The 22092-nt window shown below is 35.7% G+C and overlaps 1 protein-coding gene across 1 annotated transcript in view; it reads left to right on the top strand.

The window, feature by feature from the left end:
* The window catches only part of LOC146759734 (uncharacterized), a 289258-nt gene that overhangs the window by 179043 nt on the left and 88123 nt on the right, over nucleotides 1–22092 (top strand). Inside the window, exon 4 of the mRNA XM_085509859.1 lies at nucleotides 814–861. Within this exon, the coding sequence (XP_085365985.1) occupies nucleotides 814–861 (48 nt within the window). The remainder of the gene's footprint in view (nucleotides 1–813; nucleotides 862–22092) is intronic.

Raw genomic sequence — 22092 nt, 5'->3', positions numbered from 1 at the left:
AACAATTGTCTCTGTATATTTCCACAGATAAAAAGGACGTATTCTCTAGCAGGTTATATGTTCTCTACTGTTCAAAGCTCTGACAGTTCAGTGAGAGTCAAAATTCCAAAGGAATAAGAGTAAAATGTTTTGGATGTCATTAGATTTGATACTGCTTGATTCCTGAAGTAAACATAAGTACAAAATGTGTGCACATACATAAATATAAACATGTAGATGTACATATAAAACAGGTGCTTGAGTATTCTTGCATACTGCAGTGAGATTCACACACAAGTGTTTTCAACACATCCAGTAGTCCATGGTTATAAATGTGGACTCGTAACACATTGTAGACTTCAGAATCCTCACCAGCACTTCTGACAACAGATAGAAGATCTCACATTTCCTCTTAAGCTGATAGTTACCTTACCTTTTAACTTATTTTCTTTTTAATAGTGATGGTAAAGGAGAGAATAAATGACTGTTTTATCAAGATGCATGTAGAAAAAGCTTGTAGTACAAAGATGATTTAATTTTATCTTGTGCACTGGCTATGGCATATAGAAATCAGTTTGTTTTTTTCTAGTGCATCAGTCCTACCTTTACGTTTACAACACAAATGTTTGCAATGAAGTTCATTAAATTTTCAAAATGCCATAGTACTGAATATATTATCCTTTAGGGTACTGGTTATTAATAGTTAATATACAGTAAAATATAATAGACTGAGCTACCTGCTCATTGAACATGGATGCCTCTTCTTGAATCCTGAGTTCTTCCCATCATTGTGAATGTGTGTTGTAACAGTGTCTTCTCTCTTTGTCTTTTCAGGATACTAGAGCGGAGTGCAATTCCTCTGTAGAAACTGAGGACAGAAAAGTAAGTGGCTTGTTTTAATGTCATTTATGTTTGGCAGCTCCAGTAAGTTACTGTTTCATTGTATTTTATTTATTTATTTATTTATTTTTAATTTAGCCATGTTAAGTTATTTTATGGTGTTTTATGTATGTGTGTTAAAGTTCCCTAATAGCATTGCTGATGTAGTTGTATTATTACTTCAGTAGGCACAAAACTGCTTTGCCAGATTGAATGAATTTGTTAGAAGATTTCTCTTCCTGGTTCAGAGAGAATTAAAAGCACTCAGAAACAGGAGGTGCAGAAGGCTGCTTTCTAGCTCTCAAGCTGCATTTTAAAACAGTGGGTTTTTATGATTATTCTAGCATTAGTTTAACTGTGCCACAATGTGTAATATTCAAGTTCTGTGGTTCAACTTTCCGAAGTTCTTCTCTTTCAATGGACTTCTTCTGGCTACTGCACCTTTCTAAGAATATTCAGCATCTCCTCTTAATTACAACCCAATTATTCTTGCAGGAAATGAAAGAGACTTGATAAACCAATGTAATCACATATGCACTTGAGTTGTCCATGGAAATTCAGATTGTATTAAATACTGTTGTACAATCTCATATAGTATGCTGTTGAAGTTATTGCAGGAGAGCACAAACTGTTTTTGTTATGTGATGAAGGTTCTGCAGAATTTCAATGATTTACAGCATTTTCAGGAACAAAGAGGAAATTATTGAGTTAGACAAAAACATCCTAAGAATTCAATTAAGATACTGAAATGTGAGTGTAATTAGCTTGCAAACGCAAGAACTTGCATAAAGAGTTGTCTGGTTGTCCTCCTCACTTCCTTAATTTGTTGGAGCGTATTGAAAGAACATAAATGTTGTAATTTAATATCCTTGCGTGGCGTGTCTCAGGTTTGGTCTCAAAACTGAAGCCTCTGTTGAGTTGAAATGGCAGCTTTTCGGTCCAGGGATATGGGTTACTAACGGCCTGTTCTGAGATAATCAAAGAAAAACATATCAGTTTTATTAAATAATAATGTGTTTTTATTGCTTACTGTATTGCACGTGTCTGTTGGTACTGTAAATAAGGGGCTTAGTGTAATTTGTAGAACCTGGAACATTGTAAATAATTATTTTTATCTATGTTGAAATCAAGACAAACTACTGCGATTAAGACATGCGTAATTAGCATCTCATAATTTGCACTTCCATAATGAAATATATTCCTAATGAACTGTATCATTAGTAATTAATGAAAAATTTTCCAAGCTAACAACAAAATGCCTGCAAGGTGCCTTCCTCTTCTTACCAACTTTCTTCATGATGCTCCTTAATCTCTACCTTCTGGAGTAGAAATGTATGAAGCCTTTGATAAAGTTTCGACTGAAGGCAGACTTAAATTTTGTACAAGTAATTATTATTTTGAATTCTGTTGTTCTACAAATGTCAAAATGTCATCTCATGTCCTTAATGATGTTAAGTCTGTGATGTGTATATCTCTTAATTGTTACTTTTCCTGAATATTTTATGTTAGATTCTACCTTTTTTTTTTTTTTTTTTCTGTGAGGTTAGAAGTCTTCAAGTTTTAAAATGGCAGCTGACAAATAGCCAGTGGTCTGTGGTAATCAACTGGTATTATTCCTTTGTGATCTTTTCATCCTTTGGATACAGATGAACTCCAGTCTCAGCATCACTTTAAGACTGCTAGTATGTAAAACAGTAGTTTTTCAGTTGTTCTTATAACAGTTTTATCATTTTTCAATAGCTGAAAAACGCCCCCCCTCCCCCCCAAATATTTTCCCAGTCTTTTGTTTATTCTGACTTCATATCTTTGGTCTTAAACATGTGGAAAAGATTTGCTATATGGGACTTGAATTGAACAGGAGTCTTCAAAAGTATGGAGGGGAGGGAGGGGAGGGGAACCAAGAGGAAAAAAGCAGTATTTCTCCCTGTCCTACTCTGCCTTTAAGGTCTGAACAGAACACGAGGGAATACTTTGTTTTGCTCTGCAATTGTTGCCTTGTCATCAAAGAAATTCACTCCAGTGCTGTGAAACCAGCATTCTCCTATGGGGTTATTTTCCTCGTACTATCCTACCCTCCCTTTTCATTTTATTCTGAGATGGAGAACTGTTTGAGACACTGAAATCTGACTGGAAAGTTAACTTGCAATGGCTGTTCTGTGCCGGGTAATTTCGTTGCATCTGGATTTCACTGTGCTTGGGATGTTTTGTTCTTCATATTCGGTTTCTTCATTTTTGCTTGATTTCAGTGTACTCTTTTTAGTAATAGACTCATATTTGCTGTAATGTGCAATGACAGTGTCTTCAGTATTCCTTTCAGGAAAGTAAATGCTGACCATTAACTAGCAGCTATGTTATTAGCTTGGGTAACTGAAGGTCACCCAGGATATCTTGCTTCATTTTCTGTTCTTGAAGTAGCTTATGGAGAGAACGTTTTTGAGATGCATCTTGACTTAAAAATTTACCGGGTTTGAGCTCAGAGTGCAGAGGCTTTATGAGAGCAATAGACTTAATGGGTGTGCATTAGGTCAATAACATGATAGGTCAGTAAGTTAGAAAATTTCCCTGTAGCGACATAACGTTTCATCACTCTCTTGTTACTTTCTGTGGGATATGGTAGAGGCAGCACTGCCTTTCCTTATGTATTTTGAAGGAAAAAAAATTGTAATTATTTTGTTTTTAGTACCATCTGTCAGAGGATTTTCAGGCACTTCACAAATTAAAAACACTTTTAAGGAAAGTACTTACATTTATATGGCTCAAGTTAAATATATGGAGATAGAATGATGAAGGGAAGACAGAGGGATGGCTGCAAAGTTGGTCTTACTAGTTGGAAAAGAACTACTTTAACATTGTTCTTTAAGTTAATGTGAGTGGAAATTAATAATGGTATCAAATAGAGCTTATGAGTCAGTCTGTCCATGATGCTTAACTGCATACATTTAAGATATCACTATAATGCTGTTTCCTTTTGTTGTGAACCCTTCTTCTGTTTAGGACTTGTGGATCTACTTATTTTTTTTACCTTTTGAGGACATTATGCAATCTGTATCATTTTGGAATGTTTGGGGTATATTTTTTCCCACCTTAAATGGAATTTTTTGGTGAGTATGGCTTGCAGACTCAAATGTATTGTATCAAGGTGTTCTATACAAGTGCCTTTATTATGTTAGGTGACTGTTCTATGAATTGTGCTTGGGTATAGATTCAGTCGAATCTTATGCAATGCTAATGGACCTCCTGGTGTGTGCTGGAGTGAACAAATAATTCCTATTTCTTCTGCCTCTTTAGCTGTGGGACAAATAAGAGTATTATTGAAGCATCATATGACAGGATAGAATGTAGAGGAAACAAGTGGGAATGATGCACGAGATAGAATAACGAGCTGTTCGGATAATGTCTACCTGTCACTGTATGCCAAAAGTTCCCACTGAGATCTCAGCTCTTAAGTTGGATTTGAATGACATTCCTGGAGTTGTTTTCATCACAGAGGTGGAATTTTTCAGAAAGGTGAAATAATCTCAGGCTTATTTTCTTTTGCAGAAAAGCTGCTCGAAATCTGTGGCTCCCTTGGTAATATTTTTAATTCTAGATTTTGTGCTCTCCATATAACTACAAAATCAGACAGTGAGTTGAATCAGACCTGTATTCTGAATTCCATAGGTAAAATTTTATGTTATTTTTATGTAAGAATGTATAATTCTTTATGTAACTCTTAATATATTTTTAGTGGTATCTTTAAAATCTAAGGATCCTCCATTTCCTTGTCTTAGTTTATGTTCTTTGCAAATAGAAACATTAGTTATAGAAATATGGACAGCCGAAGCTTGCCTTAGAACCTAATGTGCAGTGTTGGTTGGCTTAATAAGTATAGGAAACACTGAAGAAAGGAAATAGTCAGAAATCCAGTCAATTTCCTGGCATGTAGATTGTCACAGTGCAAAGCCTTGTTGGAAGGTTCCACAGCATTTGAATGATCATAATGGCAGTCCTATTACTGCTCTCTTGTTCTTTCTGTCACTGACATGCAATTATGGAATTTCACAACTGAAGTGATGACAATTGCTTGTGTGTGTCTGTCTTTCCTTTTCATCCAACTGTATCGAGCAATCCGTAATTTGATAAAGTGGAATTGAAATGACAGACTTGATACAAGTGCCAAAACAATAATTTGACCTCCCACTGAAGTGTTAATGTGTTCAGCTTTATGACTTTTACTCATGCTGAATACACATAAGGAATGTGTATGGTATGTTTATTATGTTAGAATACCAGCTAAGGCAGATTGCTACTCAGCTGGCTGAAGCTGAGCCAACGGATGTTTCTATTTGAGAGGATATCTAAGAAAGGGCAAAAACTGTTGTATGGCAGCTGAGAGAGAGAGTGAGAGAATATGAGAGAAACAGCCCTGCACAGAGGTCAGTGAAAGAGCATCTTTCACTGGGGGGGAGGGAGGGAAGAGATACTTCAGCAGCTGGAGCAGTGATTTTGCAGTTGTGGTGAAAGCAGGCTGTCTTGCAGCAGTGCACAGGGTGGTGTGTAATCCAGAGAGCTGTGGTCCTCCAGCCTGCCAGAACCATTCCGTGGCAGCTGGTCACACCACATAGGGTGCCCTGCACCCCTAGCAAACCTGCTGTGTGCTCCCCAGGTTGGAGGGATGTGCTGTGTACTGTGTTGTACTTTGAAACAAGTATGGCTGGTTCATTAAGCGAGGTGGAATCTAGTTGTGATGACAGGAATGGAACAGGTCACCATTTGATGGGTTACGGAACCAAAATAGGTTGCAGAGCAACTCCTAAGAGGACTTCAGATAATGAGGCCGCTGTGGGAAGCCACTTAGAGTGTTAGTGTTCACAGAGAATCAGTGAATCGATCCAATAGGGTATTTATTCTTGCATAACATCCCCAGATGGTAACGTTTTGAAAATATAGATAATACTTTTCTTCTGTTACGCATCAGGCTTGTTGATGTGCTTTTTTTATTAGACAAGTAATCTCGCAGATGTTGTTTCATTAAACTGAGGTACAGAGATACATTCCATTAATTTTCTATTCCCAAGTTCTAGGCAATGCGTTTTAATTTTCTTTCCTTAAAAATTGCAGGACAGCATTTCATGTATGAAGTGATACACAGATTGCACATTAACTGATTAAACTTAGCAGAACACCGCTAATGGAACACTTGCTAACTTGTCTTTTCAAGTTCCTTAAAAGATAAAATTAATAAATACGCAGCTTTTATTGTTAATTCAAAATATTAGGAAATGGTGCTTCTTAGAGAAAACAGAGGAGCCATAAAATAAGTTATTTTTCCTTATATCTGTATGCCTACATAGTCAGCCTGGGGTTTGTATTCTGAAATACGTGGGACTCAGAAATGTTAGTTTTCCATATTCAAACCTCAGTTTTTGGAAGTAAATGCACTTTAAAAGAAAGTATATTTTTGAAAGTATTAAACTTTTCCTTTTTTCCTGGCTGAAAACATATGGCTGGCCATCTGTGCTTAGCCATATAAGTGTTTCTACACTGCACTTTAATTTTCCTTGCGGTGAGAAGTAAGCCTCTGTTGACTACAGAAGTGTTAGGAAGGCATTACATTTTCATGACGTTTCCTCAGAGAGGCTTATGGGTGAGGTGGGAGTCTGGAGGTTAGATTTTTCTGCAGGTAAAATTTGGGGAACGGAGTTCTTTCGTAATTTAAGCCCTTGTAACAGAGCTCCTGTTGTAATAAGCACACAAACAGTGCTATTCAGGAGATTACAGTTGCTTTCTAATAATTTAATGGTGTACCTGATATGCTGTCAAACTGCTTCATTTCTAGTGGAAAACAAGAAATGTAGGGGAACTGGAATGAGTGAGACTAGTGAGAAAGCTATGCTTCCAAATGTGTACCTGCCAGTAATCTTTTGTTTGTGTGTACAGACAGAAAGAAATGCTGCATGTCTTGTGGAAAGGAGTCCATGACTCCTTCAACTTCTAATGTTTCAGCACTTTCTTGAGAAGCAGAGGGTGATTTTATAGAATATAAACGAAGAGGGAAAGCTCAATTTCATTTGTTGAGTTTGGTCTTTTCCCGCTGTTTAGGCGTAAATTGTTTAGATGGCTTTCCAGGTGTACATGTGTGGCTAGATTATCAGTGGCAGATTGCTTTCATCATATTTGAGGGGGGCAGAATGGGTCAGACTATTGTTTTCTAAATTAATATCTGGGAAGTAATCCAACCTGATTAATGGGATTGCTATGATTGAATGATAAAAAGAGAGATGGATGTGGAAGTCTTTTTTTATACCTGCTGTCTCTATTACCTTCCCAGTACCTGGAACGCATGCAATAATACACTTCTATTCAGTAATCCAATTCATTTCCCATTTATTCTAGTTAGTCATGTTTGTTGTTTTGTTTTTTTTTAATATTGGATCTCATCCCAGGTAAATTATTTTGCTGTAGCAGTACATTGCTTTCTACAGCTGCCTAGACTTCTGGTGTTGGTTGGTTTATAGTTCAGTTACCTTAGAACTGACTTGTTCAATAATCGCAGCACAGTCTACTTTCCTCTGAACTCTGCGATTATGAGGCTTAGGTTTAAATGTACATCTCTGTTTGGAAATTAGGATCTATGCACTTCTATCATCTCTAAAATCCCGTTGATGAATTTCATTTAAGGGGAAAAGTAAACTTAATCTTTTTTTTCCCTCATTTTTCTTAAACAGGTATGTTTTAGTGTCTGTGTGTGATATATGATGGATAGACTTTATGGTTTATATCTAAACCATACCCTGTCCAGAAATGACTTATGTAATCATAGCAGTTTTGCACAATTCAGCTGAAAATTTCTTACTGTTGATTGAGGTCAGAAAAATCCTGGGGTTCTGCAATTTATCCTGGGTGCTCGAATACTGAAATAGGACACCCAAGGCAGTACTGAAATAGCTGCTGTGGGAGTGGTGGTGATGGAATGCATGCCATATAACAGCTTCTGAAAGCATTCAGGGGTTATGTCTTAAAATACAGTCTAAGTATTGAAAGAAGAATTCTGATTTCAAAGTATGAAAGCTCTGTTTTCTGCTAGCAGACTAACATACAGAAGTGCTTGTTTATATTTTTCTGGATAATGATGATATGAATCCTATTCAAGTTGCAACTCTCAAATTTAGATAAGTTGCTCAAAAGTATCAAGAACTGATAGAACATGGCAATTTATTACTATTATTAATATATATTTTGATGGATTGCCCGAAATCTAGTAAGGAACACTTGCATTTTCATGAAAATCTATTTCATCAAAGATTGTTTTGCCTGACTTCTGGGTGTCTGCAGGGATGGGGTACGCCCCCACCTCTGGGCAGCCTGTGCCAGTGCTTCCTTATCCTCCTCATTAATGAATAAATAAAAACACTGTGATTTGAGATCAGTCTTGCCATGGAGTCTGAGAATTTGTTTCTGATATTCCACGTGATTTATTGTAAGTAAATAAAATCATGCCCTTAACAAGTCAGTTTTAAGGCTTACTTCTGATTACGCAGATAGTCTAGAGAACTGTAATTTCTTATATGATAGAGGTATCAGTCTGGGAAAAACTGGATTGATTTACTCTGTATAACTCACAAGGATACTGGAAATACCAAGGATTTTCATGTGCCTTCACATACGTGCAGTACTTGCTATGCCCATTGAAATAATTAAGATCAATTGAGTAAGGCTTCTCTATTTAAATTACTGCCTTGGGAATAGCTATGAGTCCTGTGGGACTTCATCTTATAGCATGGAATGAAAAGCATTCAATTTCATCTTAGGAAAGCAAGGCAGACAGAGGCCTGTGTTGGTTTATAGCCTCAGCTGAACCCAATGCAAATATTGGTTATTGCTACTATGTCTGAAGGTTATTGGGTCCAAAACTTTTAATATAGTTAATATAGGTAAAAATTGTATTTGAAATAAAGTGCCTTTTAGAAGATCTGCTTCTTCATAAGAATGTAAATACAAAGGCTCTCAAGGGATGTCAGCTTTTATTTTGGGGCTCTCCCTCTTGAAATGTGGCTTGCTTACTTTCTTTCATTGGAAGCAAAGAGCAGTATATGAGGTGTGTTACAGTCTAGCGCAGATAATAATATCCAGTCTGATCAGAACTAGGGGCAAGTTATTCTGTATGCTAATAGACTTAGTAACACCTATCAAAATACTCCCCTCTTTCACATCCAATTCTTGCCTTTTCAAAACTGGTTTGAAAAGCCCAGTGACACAATATTTGCTTTAAAAGGAGGTGTTCTTGTAAATATTAGTGTTCTTAACCTACCTTTTATTTTCATCTGTGTTTAAAACCTACTCAAATTTGATTATGTTTCAGAAGATCTCACTCATTAAGTTTGATCTTTTCTTTAAAAGAGTAGTTCTTGTATAAGGACTACAAATCTCTTCATATAATCTATTAAGAGTTGTGCATACTGCTAAGACTTGGTCAGTTTTAGCCTTAAAGGTGACCAGTAGAATTTTGGCAGGTTCTGGATGAAATAGCTTACATAACCAGAAGGTGGCAGTGTAAGCTTAAAAAATAAGAATTAAGGCATTTACTTAGTAAATCAATTTTTAAAGGAGGGTTTTGTTTTGGTTTCTTGTTTTCCTCCACAGCAACCCAATTTCATAACAACTTCTAAATCATTATAAGCCTTGTTCATCCTTGACATAAGCCTGTATTTTTATTTTGTCCTGTTTTAGATCTGATGGAACTCCCCAGTAACTTTTGCTCCTGATTCCATGTATCGTATCCTGATTTGGTGCACTGTCACTTAATTTTTTTTGTTAGCACTTTGCATAACAAAATTGCTAGCATTTTTTAAGTTACTTATCTCAAGCCAGTCTTTCACTTCATTTTAATGTGTCATATGTATAGTATCCGTATCATGCTGTCAACTGATGTTACTGTAATGTATTTACACTTGCAAAGGTGTTAGCCCTGCAGATGCTGAAAAGAAATGCCAGGACTGATGTAAGAAGGGATGAGTGTTTTCCTTTTCTGAGTGTGTTTATATAACATGAAACATAGAGAAAGTTGCTTCCTAATGGTTTCCTAAATAAACCAAAAAATCCTAAAAATTGCTATTGATTATAATACTGTACTAAATAAAAAATTACCAAAATTATAAACGTTAATGAAACCAGCTCAGTCGCTTTAAATGATGGTTTGGCAAATGAAAGATCCTTTATTCTTTCCCCTCTTGTTTTTCCTTGAGGTAATGGAAAATGAAAAATGTTCTGTAAATGTCAAAAACACGATAAAGAATGAATCCTTTGGGTGAGTTAATGAAACCTTTCTGCCTGGTGGCAAGTGGCAGGCCCTCATCTCTACAATGACTGGCGCTAGGATTCTCTGAGCAGTAATATCTGAAGAGCTGTGCAGCAATTCCATCACTAATTTCTAGTTTACTTAAAGTCTCCTTGGCACCTCTCTTAAACAGAAAGGAAAAACAGTGGAATTGCTATAGCATCTTCCCTGCAACTACTGCTATAGTTTTTTGTTGCTTCTTTCATGGAGATCTGCCATCTACTGTACACGTATCAAAAACAATAACATTGCATGGGTTGTGGGATCCATGTGTTCTCCATCACAATTTAATTACTAACTAAACTGTATGAACAACATACAATACTATGTATTTAATATTAGGTATTATAATACATAATTGTAAGATAATATTATATGTTGTTTATGCAATTGAGATACTAATTAAATTAGATATCTGAGATGCATAAAAAGGATTTTTTGTATGCCTCTATGATTTCAGACTCTCAATCTGTGTTGATGCAGTTGCAGCTGTATGTAGCATATGCTAATGGTATAAATAACAAGAAATTGAATTGAAAAGTGAAAATGAAGTATGGAATATCCCTCGAAAGGAAAGTTAATAGATCATGCACATTACTCTTTTTCATTGTAAAACTGAAAATACTTACATTGAGAAGTATGTCTGCAGTGATGAAATGATTTTATTTTTTCCCTGAAATACTGAAGTACTTCAACAATATGTATGTGCATTCTACCGTTTTACATAGCAGATAATGGATTCAGGCCTTCTAACCAATGAAGAATGCTGAAGAAACAGCTGTTCCTTACAGTATTCTTTTGGTTATAAATACATTTGTCTTAGAGGCTTTCTGCAAAGTTGGCACAAAACAATGCTACTTAATATGAGTAGAGATTATATGTTAATAGTGTGTGGTAAATGGTTCCAATGTAAGACCTATTCAAATCTGTTGAGATTTTGCAAACAGAAGTGGAATTAATCATACATGTTTACAACAATTATCTGAATATCCTTACTTTCACTACAGCTTCCTGTGAATAGAATTCTTTATCTCAAAAAGCACCTCTAAGGTTAGTATTTGTTTATTTTAAGTCTTGGCAGAGCACGTAGCTGGTTTTCTTGATAATTTACTTATATCTCTTTTAAGTAAAGTTTGGTTTGGACCTGGTTGTTTTTAAATTTGTTTCCTTCACGGCCTTATCATGAGATAGATGGCTTGGAGCTCATGAATGGTCTTTTTAGTTATATATTTAGTGTGGTTGAAAGGGTGATGTTTGTTGAAGTGGCAAAATGTGAAACTGTCAGGAGAACAAAAAAATGATAAATGGGAAGTTCAAAGAACACATTTTTAAATAAGTCAATTTGGTAATTAGAAGTTGGAATACCAGTAGGTTTTCACAGTAGGGAGGACAGCAGGGAAGGCAAAGAGTGCTAATTTTATTTTAATTAAGCTGTTCAGTTAATCAGAATCAGAGGATTCTGCTACTAAGTGGGAAAGGAGGAGCAGTATGATGTTATAGACTTGCTCTGTGTTTGACTCTGTCAAGTGGCATCCATTTTATTGTGGTTGCAGTATGAAGTGTTTTCAAGTATTATTGAAGGAGATACTCAAATTGAGAGCATGTGTACAAGTAATAAAGTAGCTCACTTGATCTCTCTCCGGGCCTGTGGCTTTTGTCAGTCTCAGGGAGCTCTTAGGGCTAAGCTCTTTCTCATCTTAATGAGAAAGAGCAGTAGGTAGAACAACGGTCCTGCTTGTTGAGAGTAAATGTACGAAACATAGTTTTTAATTTTTATCATTACAACTCTGTGCTTAAACTAGAAACATGTGGCTTACATTATGACATGGTTCATATGGGACAACAGTCATCATGATTTGCTATCAGGATCTTCAAAGAGCAGCAGTTAGGTCCTCTTAAGTCACGGCTGTGAATAGTAATTACAGAGAGCTATTTGCTTTCTATGAATAAAGTGTTTCACCCATATAGAGATTACTTCAAAACCAAAATCTAGCTTAGTGTAGAAAGTAGCTTGTTTATGTAACTGTGGTTTAGCTATCACGCGTAACGTGCTTTAACTCAAGCAGAAATGTTCAAGCAGGATAGTGTCCCCAGTGATATGTCCTTTCAGAACTTCTACCAGTATCCCGTACATAAAAAACCCTCTATCTTCCAGCACAGTACAAAATTACTGGCCCTGATTTTACCTTGGGTTTGCAGCGTGCCTCTGGTCTCCTGATCTGTGCCCTGTCAAGCTTGCTTAAACTGCTCAGTTTAATAGTAAAGTCTATGTGTAGGTTTTTTTTATTGAACTTCTTAAGAAATATTATGTTCCCAACTGGGGGCTTACTGTTCTCTTCTAAAATTTTCTTAACGGCCTTGCCGAATAATGGGAATGATAAGAATAGTAAACCTATTGTCTGATAATTACCAACTGTAGTCTGACTACTCATTTGCATGTTCTGATTCCAGAGTTGCATTATATAATGTTAGCCTTTTCATAACGTCTCTGTTATAAAGAGATTTTACTTGATTCCATTAGCTACGTTATCAAGAAGCTACTGCATGACAGATTTTGGATCCAGATGGTAATGATAGGTCGGGATGTGCCAGGACACAACTAGGTTTCACATACCAAGCTGAGCTTGCAATTCTAGCATTCAAAGTTGTTTTAAATTGGGGTTGACTTCTTCATCGTGCGTTCACTGATCACAAATGTCAGAACCCTGTTTTTGTGGATTCTGAACCATTCATTGAGAAATGAACAAGACAATAGTAAACATTCTTTACTAAGTTACTCTAAAATAACACTCATTCGAAGCATAAAATCTTGAGCTTGTGTTTGTTAACAGTTGATGATCCGTTTCTGTGGGAGCCTTTTCCTGATGTTTCTGGACTTAGAGCTTTTTCCCCTGTATTATTTCTCACAGTCACAAGGACCACTTATTCCTTTGCTTTCCTTAGCAATATGAGGTAGATGGGACATTAATATGTTTATGATTTCACTCCTTGTGAGAATGGTTTGTTCAGTTTTTTTGTTTATGTGCAAGTGTACCTTTGCATCAGATAATTCTACACAGGTAATTCATTTCTATGATTTAAGATGTTGTTAATTGCCTTTCTGAAGGGAGTTTGAGCACTTTTTAACCAAACATCTGAACAATTAGCTATGACAATTCTGCCACTGTGCATTCACTTAATTTCCAATTAATCAAACATTCAATAAATCATTAGTATAATTACACCTGCTCAAATATTCCTACCCCAGCACATTAGCTACGCTCGGGCAGACTTCTTTGCCAGCTGTGCGAATGGGTTCATTTGTCTGACCCAGTTGGTTGCACGCCCTTGCTCCTTGTGAGCCTTGAGAAATGATAGGGCAGAAATTTTAATTATTTATAATACCACAAATTCTTTTGATTCTCTGTTCGTACTTCTCACTCGGGTGCTCCTATAACAACTCTAAACCAAGCATCAGTGGAGTGGTAAGACTGGTTAATTTCTGAAGATTTTTATTCATTTTTATGTCCCTTCTGTGTCACTTTTCTAATTATGTTGTCTCCCCAGGTAAGCAATAATTCCCTCATCACCATATATCTCAAGCACAAATTATTAAAATAGTATCATTTATGTCATATAAATGCATCTGAAACTATCCTAAAGGTACTTTATTGGTAGCTAGTAAAGTGATTCAGGAGACTAACATTTTAGGACTTCGTTTTGAAAGGCTGCACAAGTACTAAGCTACTGGTGTAGCTTCACAATATCAGTGCATTTATTTTTAGCATCTGAGTAAGACGTTCAAAATCCAACTCTGAGTATTAACTTAAATTTGAAACGTGTGTGAAACGTGTTTGTTATCTACTCCTTCCATATAAATGAGGCACCTGAAAAGTGATGAATTGCCTCAGGATCTATCCCGAAAGTGGGTCTACTCAGTATTTATATCTTCCTGGTCTCTTCTTGTAAGCTTTATATTGTTCTTAATGTACAACTGAGTTGTTAGACTCAAAGGAAGCAGACTGGGCCGTGTAATCTTAGTCTCTGTAGTAACTTACATATACTAATTAGGCATTATTTTAATGCCTTAAACCTGTCAACTTTTATCATCTTTAGTAGTTGCTGGTAGACTGTATTAGCTCATGGGTTATCAAACCCTCTCAATCTCTTAGAGTAGTGAGTAGATTTGTGGATTAGTACTTCTTCATTCTGCATGGTGTGAGGTCTTAATACTGTTGCATGATATTATAAGTGCTGTTTACGTTTTCAGCTGTTGGTGAGTGTGTTACGTTCTACACCATATAATGTACTATCAGAACAGGAATTTTCTATGCAGTGCTTAGAAGACCTCTTTATTTTGCATTAACAGTTGATTAAACTTAATAATACAGTGAGTATCACAATGAAGCAGGATAATTGCAAAGTACTTTGTCTTTTGAAGCCTGAAGCAGTTTCTGTGGTGATAACTTTGGAGGCTTATGAATGTTTTTATGTATTTTTCTCAGATTAATAAAATGTTTATTATTTTCCTGCCACATTTGAATAGTCTACGATTACATGACTTTTATGAGCAATCTAAATTAAAGACCCTAGTCATCAATACAGAGTGAATTACTTGACCAGGGTTTCATTTGTGCATTGTTTTTGTATGTCCAGATGGGCGTTTTGGTTTACCATATTCATCAGCAAGGAATCTCAGAGCATTGTAACATCTGTGTGAAGCTTGAGCACACATGCTCAATTATTTCCAAACTGCTATGAGCAGCTTAGTTTTATCTCTCTGAAATATATGATTATCTTTTTGTACTTTATTTGTAGAGGAAGAGGCAGTTTCACTTAGCACAAAATCTGTTGATTGCATGGCAGAATGTGGGAGGCGATGTTTACGCTGATGGTCTGGTTCTTATGACTTAAAATCATCTGTCATTTCAGCTGGATTTAAAAAAGCAGGAATGTTACAGGGCCGGCACTTCTAGAACTTCTACAACAGTTGCACTAGTCATCGAGAACGTTATGACCAGAATGTAATACGTTCTTAAGCAAGGGCATGAGCTGCATCACTTTGTGGTGCTCAAGGAAGAGAACATAAAGAAACTCAAGAAGAAAGCAGGATGTACTTTGCACTGGCAATAAATCAGTGGTGTTGAATATCACACAGAGTGGGGAAAGCAGGCTGATGCCATGTTGATATGTTAAGTAATCTAGAAAATTAATGGAAGCAGATCGGGTTGTAAGATTCAGCCCTGCTGTTGGACTGGCTTAGGTTTAGGTTTAACAGCTCCTGTTACTAGATGATTCTTTGTTGCATTTGGTTTCCCAATACCCTGATTTCTCAGCTTGCCCATTTATACATTCCTATACAGTGTTTTGCTGAATTGTTTTTATTATTATGATTTCAGTCCTTAGTCTGCTCTTTGCCAGCAAATATGGATTCTTATGCTACCTTTGTCTAACAGAAGATTGTAAATATAATCCCTATTTAAAGTGAGAAGCCTTGTATTGGTATTCTACAAAGCTCTTGTAACCTGTTTCCTTCCAATGTAAGCTTTGATGTTTTTTTTTCCCCAAGTTAAATTTAGCATGGAATCATTTTATTTTATTTTTTAATGAAATCATATGTAGCTTCTGTAAGGAGCTATTGGCTTTTTTATTTGTAAGTTTGCGACTGTTCTGTGTCTTATAGTAGGTAAAGTATATTTCTAGTAAGGAATCGAATTAATTTTGAGTTTGTGCTCTCAAATTGTATGCTTTCATTCCTTAGTTTATTAGTCACTACTCAGAACTCATCTAGGAGTTCTGTAAAGCTCTGGCTACAGTGTTTGGTAGTACCTATGCAGTTGAAATGTTCTATTTAGTACTATCATAATGTGTGATTTGTGTCTTTATTGAGAATGTGCCTATTGGTTTTACGTGCCTCGGGAACACAAAACAGCCCTACATCTGGCATAGAAACTGTCCCACAGAAGTAATTGCTGTTTAGTAGGTGGATGAGTTGTGAAATGCTTCCCAAAAGAACTTTTTTTCTTTAAAGCCATACAATTTTGTCATTTAAAATGTGTGCAGTTGCTGGTTCGTGATCCATGATGCACCACAAACAGTAATGGCTTATCTCTACTCAAGTACAAATTGCTGTTGGAAAATGCCTAACATGCTGTTTATATTTCAGTGCTGTAATTTATTGTTTTGCCTCCTCCTACTGATGTTAGTATGCTCTATAATGATTATTTTGTGGAAAAAGAAGTCACGGTTATATCTTCTTAATGCTATTGTTTGAGTTAGAGTGTGTTGATGGGGAAAATGTATTTCATATGGGCAGGTCTCTGAAATGAATTTTAGCCTAGGAATTTGGAATAGTAGGCTGTAAGATTGCGGGAGAAACTTAGCTATGTGGTATGGATTTTAAATAGGTAACGACTATATTGAGTAATACAATAGTTATGTGAAGTGCTAAATTGCTCAAGCCAAAGTTATTGAACTCAGGTACCTAAAGGTGTGTATTTGATTTTAATTTATTTGATATCCAGAGTTTGAGGTGACCATAATTGATAATGGGAATCAGTGATGACAGTTTATATGTAACAGCTGTTAAAAGTTAAGGTGCTTATGGATATTTTAGCATTTGCAAATAAATTAGAGCAGTCTGGTCTGGTGTGTGATGGGTTGAATTTAATTGCATTCACTGATGAAAAGTCAGAGTTTGATTCATAGTGTGACCGTTTCAGTGATACTCATCCCCTTGCCTCCTCTTCCCCCTCCTTCCATTTTCTCTATTTCCTGTCTTCTGAAGGTTATTTATTTAGGTTTTTCTCAGTAGAACACAATTCCACGTTCCCACCTGTTGAAGTGTGTAGGTTGTCTCTTCCAAGGATATGCCGGTAAGCACATCTGAAAATGCATCTGGTGAACCTTTCAAAAATCCATGCCTGATGTTGCAATCATTCTTGTCCACTGTTTTGGATGGTATATGAATTAGATTAAATATCTTGATTATTCAAAGAAGTTTACCTTAATGACCTGCAATTACTTTAATGGCCTTGAAATTCAAAAGGTAGGAAGGCACTATGTTTCTTTAAATGAACATTAAATATAAAATGTCTCTGACTGTTGTGAAAAGCCAATTTTATTGCTGTTTAAATTATTCAAAATCAATATTTTACTATTAGCTATAGTTAAGAAGTTTATGAAGACAGAAGCATCTAAAAGCTACCTTTTAAAACATTGAGTAATTGCATGTTGTTGTTAAAATAACAGGTTATTTACCATGTATCACTGCTTCAGAAAGTAACCTCTTTATTTCTTGTAGAGTTGGTGTTGCAGCACACTGTATCTGTGTCTATTTCTCTCTAAATATACTGTACAAGTCACTGTCTTTGTAACCAGAGGATGTCTTGGATCAGCCTACACCTTTGCAGCACTGTTTCATAATTGGGGGTTATTCCAAAATGGAAATTACCTCTAATACTCAAGTACACACTGCTTTAAATAAGTCCAAATTTTCATAACAATGGAGTATAATATAATTAAAAGGGAGGGTGTAAAACAGCAGTATTATTTTTATCCTTCTTCACAGGAATTGCACTGTACTTTAAAGTATAAAATCTCCACAGAAATGAAAGAAAAATACCAACACTTTTTCATACCAATGTAAAAAACAGGTGAATGTTTTAAGCTCTGTGTTAATCAGGCTTGTATGTGTTCCCTGAAGTTCAAGGCAATCATGCTTGCTGGCAGATTTTCAGTGAAGATGATATTTATTAGTTTTGACCATTCAGAAACCAAACCAAAGACATCAATTTTCCCTTCTGCTCTGTAACAAATGAAATAATTTTAAGTTTTTGTAAGTTTACAATAAAAAAATGCAAGTCTTGAGCTTCAGTTCACACTGGGAAGTTCTTGAGTTTTGAGGCATGAGATTTTCTGTGGATTTATGGTTTTTTTTTTGTTTTTTTTTTCCTTTGGCTGATTCAAGATAAATATACCTGATTTTATTTACCCTCTGATTAGGTGAATGTGTAAGGTAACTTCAGTGAAATCAATAGGAGTTAGTTTTCATCTTATGCAAGAATAACACCACTGATTTTAATGGACTTGACTATTTTTAGGTCATGTTAAATGAGAACTGAATTGCCTTTATGAAGTTGGGAAATGAATGCAAGTTCATAAGAACTCCTCATTTTGAAGTACATTTAGTTTTTAATAAGTATCTGCAACTACTGTTCTCAACAGTGTTTTGAAGTAGCTGCAATAACTTTAGAATATGAGGTAACCCACTTGCAATTTGTTACTGATTTTGTATTCATAATAAAATATGAACATAAATAACAATTGAAATATTATAATGTACGCTTACTGCTTCAGATATGTCTGAAATATGCGTTGCATTTCAGTATCTCATTTAATTCTGCTCAACTGTCTTCACCATTCAGTAAGACAGAGTATTTTCTTCCTATTTTATTTCATTTTCAATGTTGGTATTCAGTGTTAAATATCAAGCTAACTAAAGAAAGAAGCTCAAACTTTCTTCTTCTACAAAGATATTGATTCAGAGAAACTCCTGAGTTTTGTTGAGCCCACCTCTCTTCAGGACAGTGTGCTAGGGCTTTAATTAAGCTAGTTACGTGTAGGAAGGCTGAGGGAAAAAAAAAAATATATATATATGTGTGTGTGTGTATATGTGTGTGTATATATATATGTGTGTATATATATATATATACGTATATATGTGTGTGTGTGTATGTATATATATATATTTCCCCTGTTTAATTGTTAAAGATTTATTTTTTTAATTACTTTGTTAACTTGTTCAGCTAGTGGTGCATTTGTTGTGTTCTAGAAACAGTGTTGATGCTTAAATGGTGTTGGTATTTAAGCATATACATTCTATTTGAGCCTCTTGAATTCTTTGGAGTTTATTCTACATGTTTTGTCTCGCTCAGAGCTAATGAACTTCGTTTCAACTGGAGTTGAGTTGCTGACCAGTTACTTCTTGTTTTAACTTCAAAATGACATTAATTTTTCAAACTCCTTGTGAATTTTCAATGCTTACCATGACCTATTGCTTCAAGTTTCATGAAAATAAAGCATTTCACTGTGTTCAAAATGTAACCTTTTTTATCTGCATATTTCTTGTAGGCTATGCTGGCTTATTTCCACTGCAATACATTAGAATGGGAAAGTATTAAAAAAATATTGATTTCTCATTTATAATTCTGAAGTGACATATTGAAATGAAATTTGGATGCCATCCAGCCCTCAGATAACATTGGCTTTATTGGATGAAGCGAGATGATCTCATTCTAATGAATATGCTAGTTCTACATGAAAAGTGCAGAGAAAATAAACGGGAGATTTGGTAGCTCAATACTGTTGACTGTTAAGGTTTCTAATTGTTTAAATATGCCACTTTATATATTTTACATTCCATGTACAGGAAAATAATCACTTTGATTTCTCTCCCCTCTGTTTCCTTCTTTAAAAAGAAAAAAATAATCAATTAAATATCCTGGCATGAATTTATTTGCAATTACTGTGTTTTAAATGTGTTAAACATGAATACACGCATTATACGCACAGAGTTCTGATTTACGTCCCGCATCACTCTTGGTTAAAACAAAGCTTATTTAATCAGATGAAGTTGGAAACAAGGGATTTCAAACCCTTCATCCTAACCTCAAACTGTTACCCCAAATCTGTGAGCCCCACCTACATCATTTCAGTACTGCACATTCTATCTTTAGCACTTTCTGTAGCAGGGAATGATCTGAAAATAAAGCTATTTTGATTACTAAGTGTGTCCTGTACATGGAGTGATGGCTATGTTCATTGATTTTAGTCTTTATTAATCTATTTGGCTTTCTTTCCTTTCTACCAATCAATCTAATGGTCATTGAACTAGCAGACATGGTTTCCACATTGGCTTTTTTAAATATGCTGTGCATCTTCTTGTCCATTAGGCTTCTAAAACTACTGTGCTCTTTGTTTTGTTTGGTTTGTTGTTGTTGTTGTTGTTGTTTTGTACGTGGAAGTTAATGGAGGAAAACTGCCTGTCATCAGATTTATGCAGAGTTGAGAGTGAGTGAATGCTGCCATCACCTAAGTTGCCGTTTATTTCACAGTGATTGAGCTTCCTGAGCTTGAGGGATTTTTGCAGGGCTGGATTTTTGTGGTTGATAGGTTTTTGGTGATTTGTCATAAAATCATTCCAACTGAGCTGTTTACTGGTCTGAGTACTTAATTACTACAGTAGCAGAGAATGGCATAAGCTGTAATTTTGACTGAAAATCATGTAAAAATGTGAAGTAGTTGATACTTTTTGTTGAGCAGTGTCTGTGGCTTTCTTCTGCTTTTACCCCATCATGTAAAATGAGATAAAGGAGCATACAAATGCATGTTTCATAGATTAAATTGAACATTTGAGATGTTGGGAGAGGATAAAGATGAAAGCCCACAACTATGCTCCTCTTACTCAACCGGCTTTTGGAAATATGTGAACCTCTCAGCTGGACACCTTAAGTTACAGTGAGGAACTTTGCTTCCTATTGCAACAGTGCTGACAACTTTTCAATTAGAAGTCTTTGCCACAGGGTTTTCCACAATGTTGAACGTAATTCTTGTGCTTGTCTAATATTCCGAATCAGGTCATTTACTATTTTGGCACCGAGCATTTAGCACTTCATGTATGTATTGCATGGGAAGTGAGATGTAGTAGATATTCGATGGCTGTGTTCATTATCTCATCGTAATTGACAGAAGTTTTGTCAATGTTTGCCATTAACTAAATCTGTTGATCTCTGAAACGCTGGAACTTATTCAGATCTGGAATTCATGTAAGAATAACTTGGGTATTCTGTTTATTAACTCTGATTTGGCTGTACTAGGCTTGTTCCTGACTTTGTAAGCTTTGGAGCTGGGTGAATATGACAAATCCTGCCCCGTATCACAAACATTTGTAAATAGAATTCATCAAATACATTTTGATGCAGAAAAAACTCAGAGAGTCCCCTTCATAAAACAGATGGTGATAGCAACACCTTTAGATCTGGTGGTTCTGTGTGCAAAACACTGTCGAGATTTAGGATGATCTCCATGATAGATATGCAGAAAATAGCAAGCACTGAGATAGAAACCAAGGAGATTCGTATCTTGGATGCTCAGGCAGAGGCAGTGCACAACGGTTCTGAAGTCTTTGCTAGTTGTCTGGATGTTTTATATCAAGCAATTCATTTCAGTGGAAGGTGTTGAAAGCAGTGCCCCTATCAGGCATTGTGCTAAGTATCCCTAACTGACCAGCAGCTTTAGACAAATGCCTTCATTTCATTTTGTCACTCAGTTGCATGGTAAGCACCTTCTCAGTAGTAGCCAATATAATAAACAGCCATTCACCCACAAAGTTTGTGCCCTGTGTTCATGCATATGTATACAAAATGGCATTTGGTCTTGTAGTCTTCCTACCAACATCCTTTCCTCTGCTCTGTTTTTGTTCCAGTGAAATTCTGAAGTGTTATAAATGAGGCAAGTTACAGAGAAATATTTCATGTGCAGCTCACCACATTTTAAAACAATCAAGGCATTTAAAGAGAGACAAATTCTAAGAGGTCTAGAGAATAACAAATCATAACATAACTTTGAAGTTGTAATGAGAATAAGTTGTACAGGAAGGTCTCTTTACAATTATTGTCATGAGGATGAAGTAACACAGTGCTAATGTTTCATGTACCCTGTGAAAGATGATAATAAACTGTACTCCTTTGACCTTATTAATGGTCTGTAATTTGACTTGTTTGCTATTTGCATTTTTTTCTTTGCTTACAGAATTTGTAACCTATGAAGATTAGGTGGAAGTGACAGTGAAACTAAACATAACTGTATGCTAGAAAGGTCAATTACCGAGAATGATAATTCTGATACATCCTTCTCGTGACAAAGACTGTAGCCCGATG

The sequence above is a fragment of the Coturnix japonica genome, chromosome 9, assembly GCF_054131305.1.
Source record: "Coturnix japonica strain WE chromosome 9, WE-NBRP24, whole genome shotgun sequence".
In the NCBI taxonomy this organism is placed as follows: Eukaryota; Metazoa; Chordata; class Aves; order Galliformes; family Phasianidae; genus Coturnix; species Coturnix japonica.
Note: the sequence above shows the minus strand (reverse complement) of the source record. Positions and strands in the feature narration are given on the sequence as shown.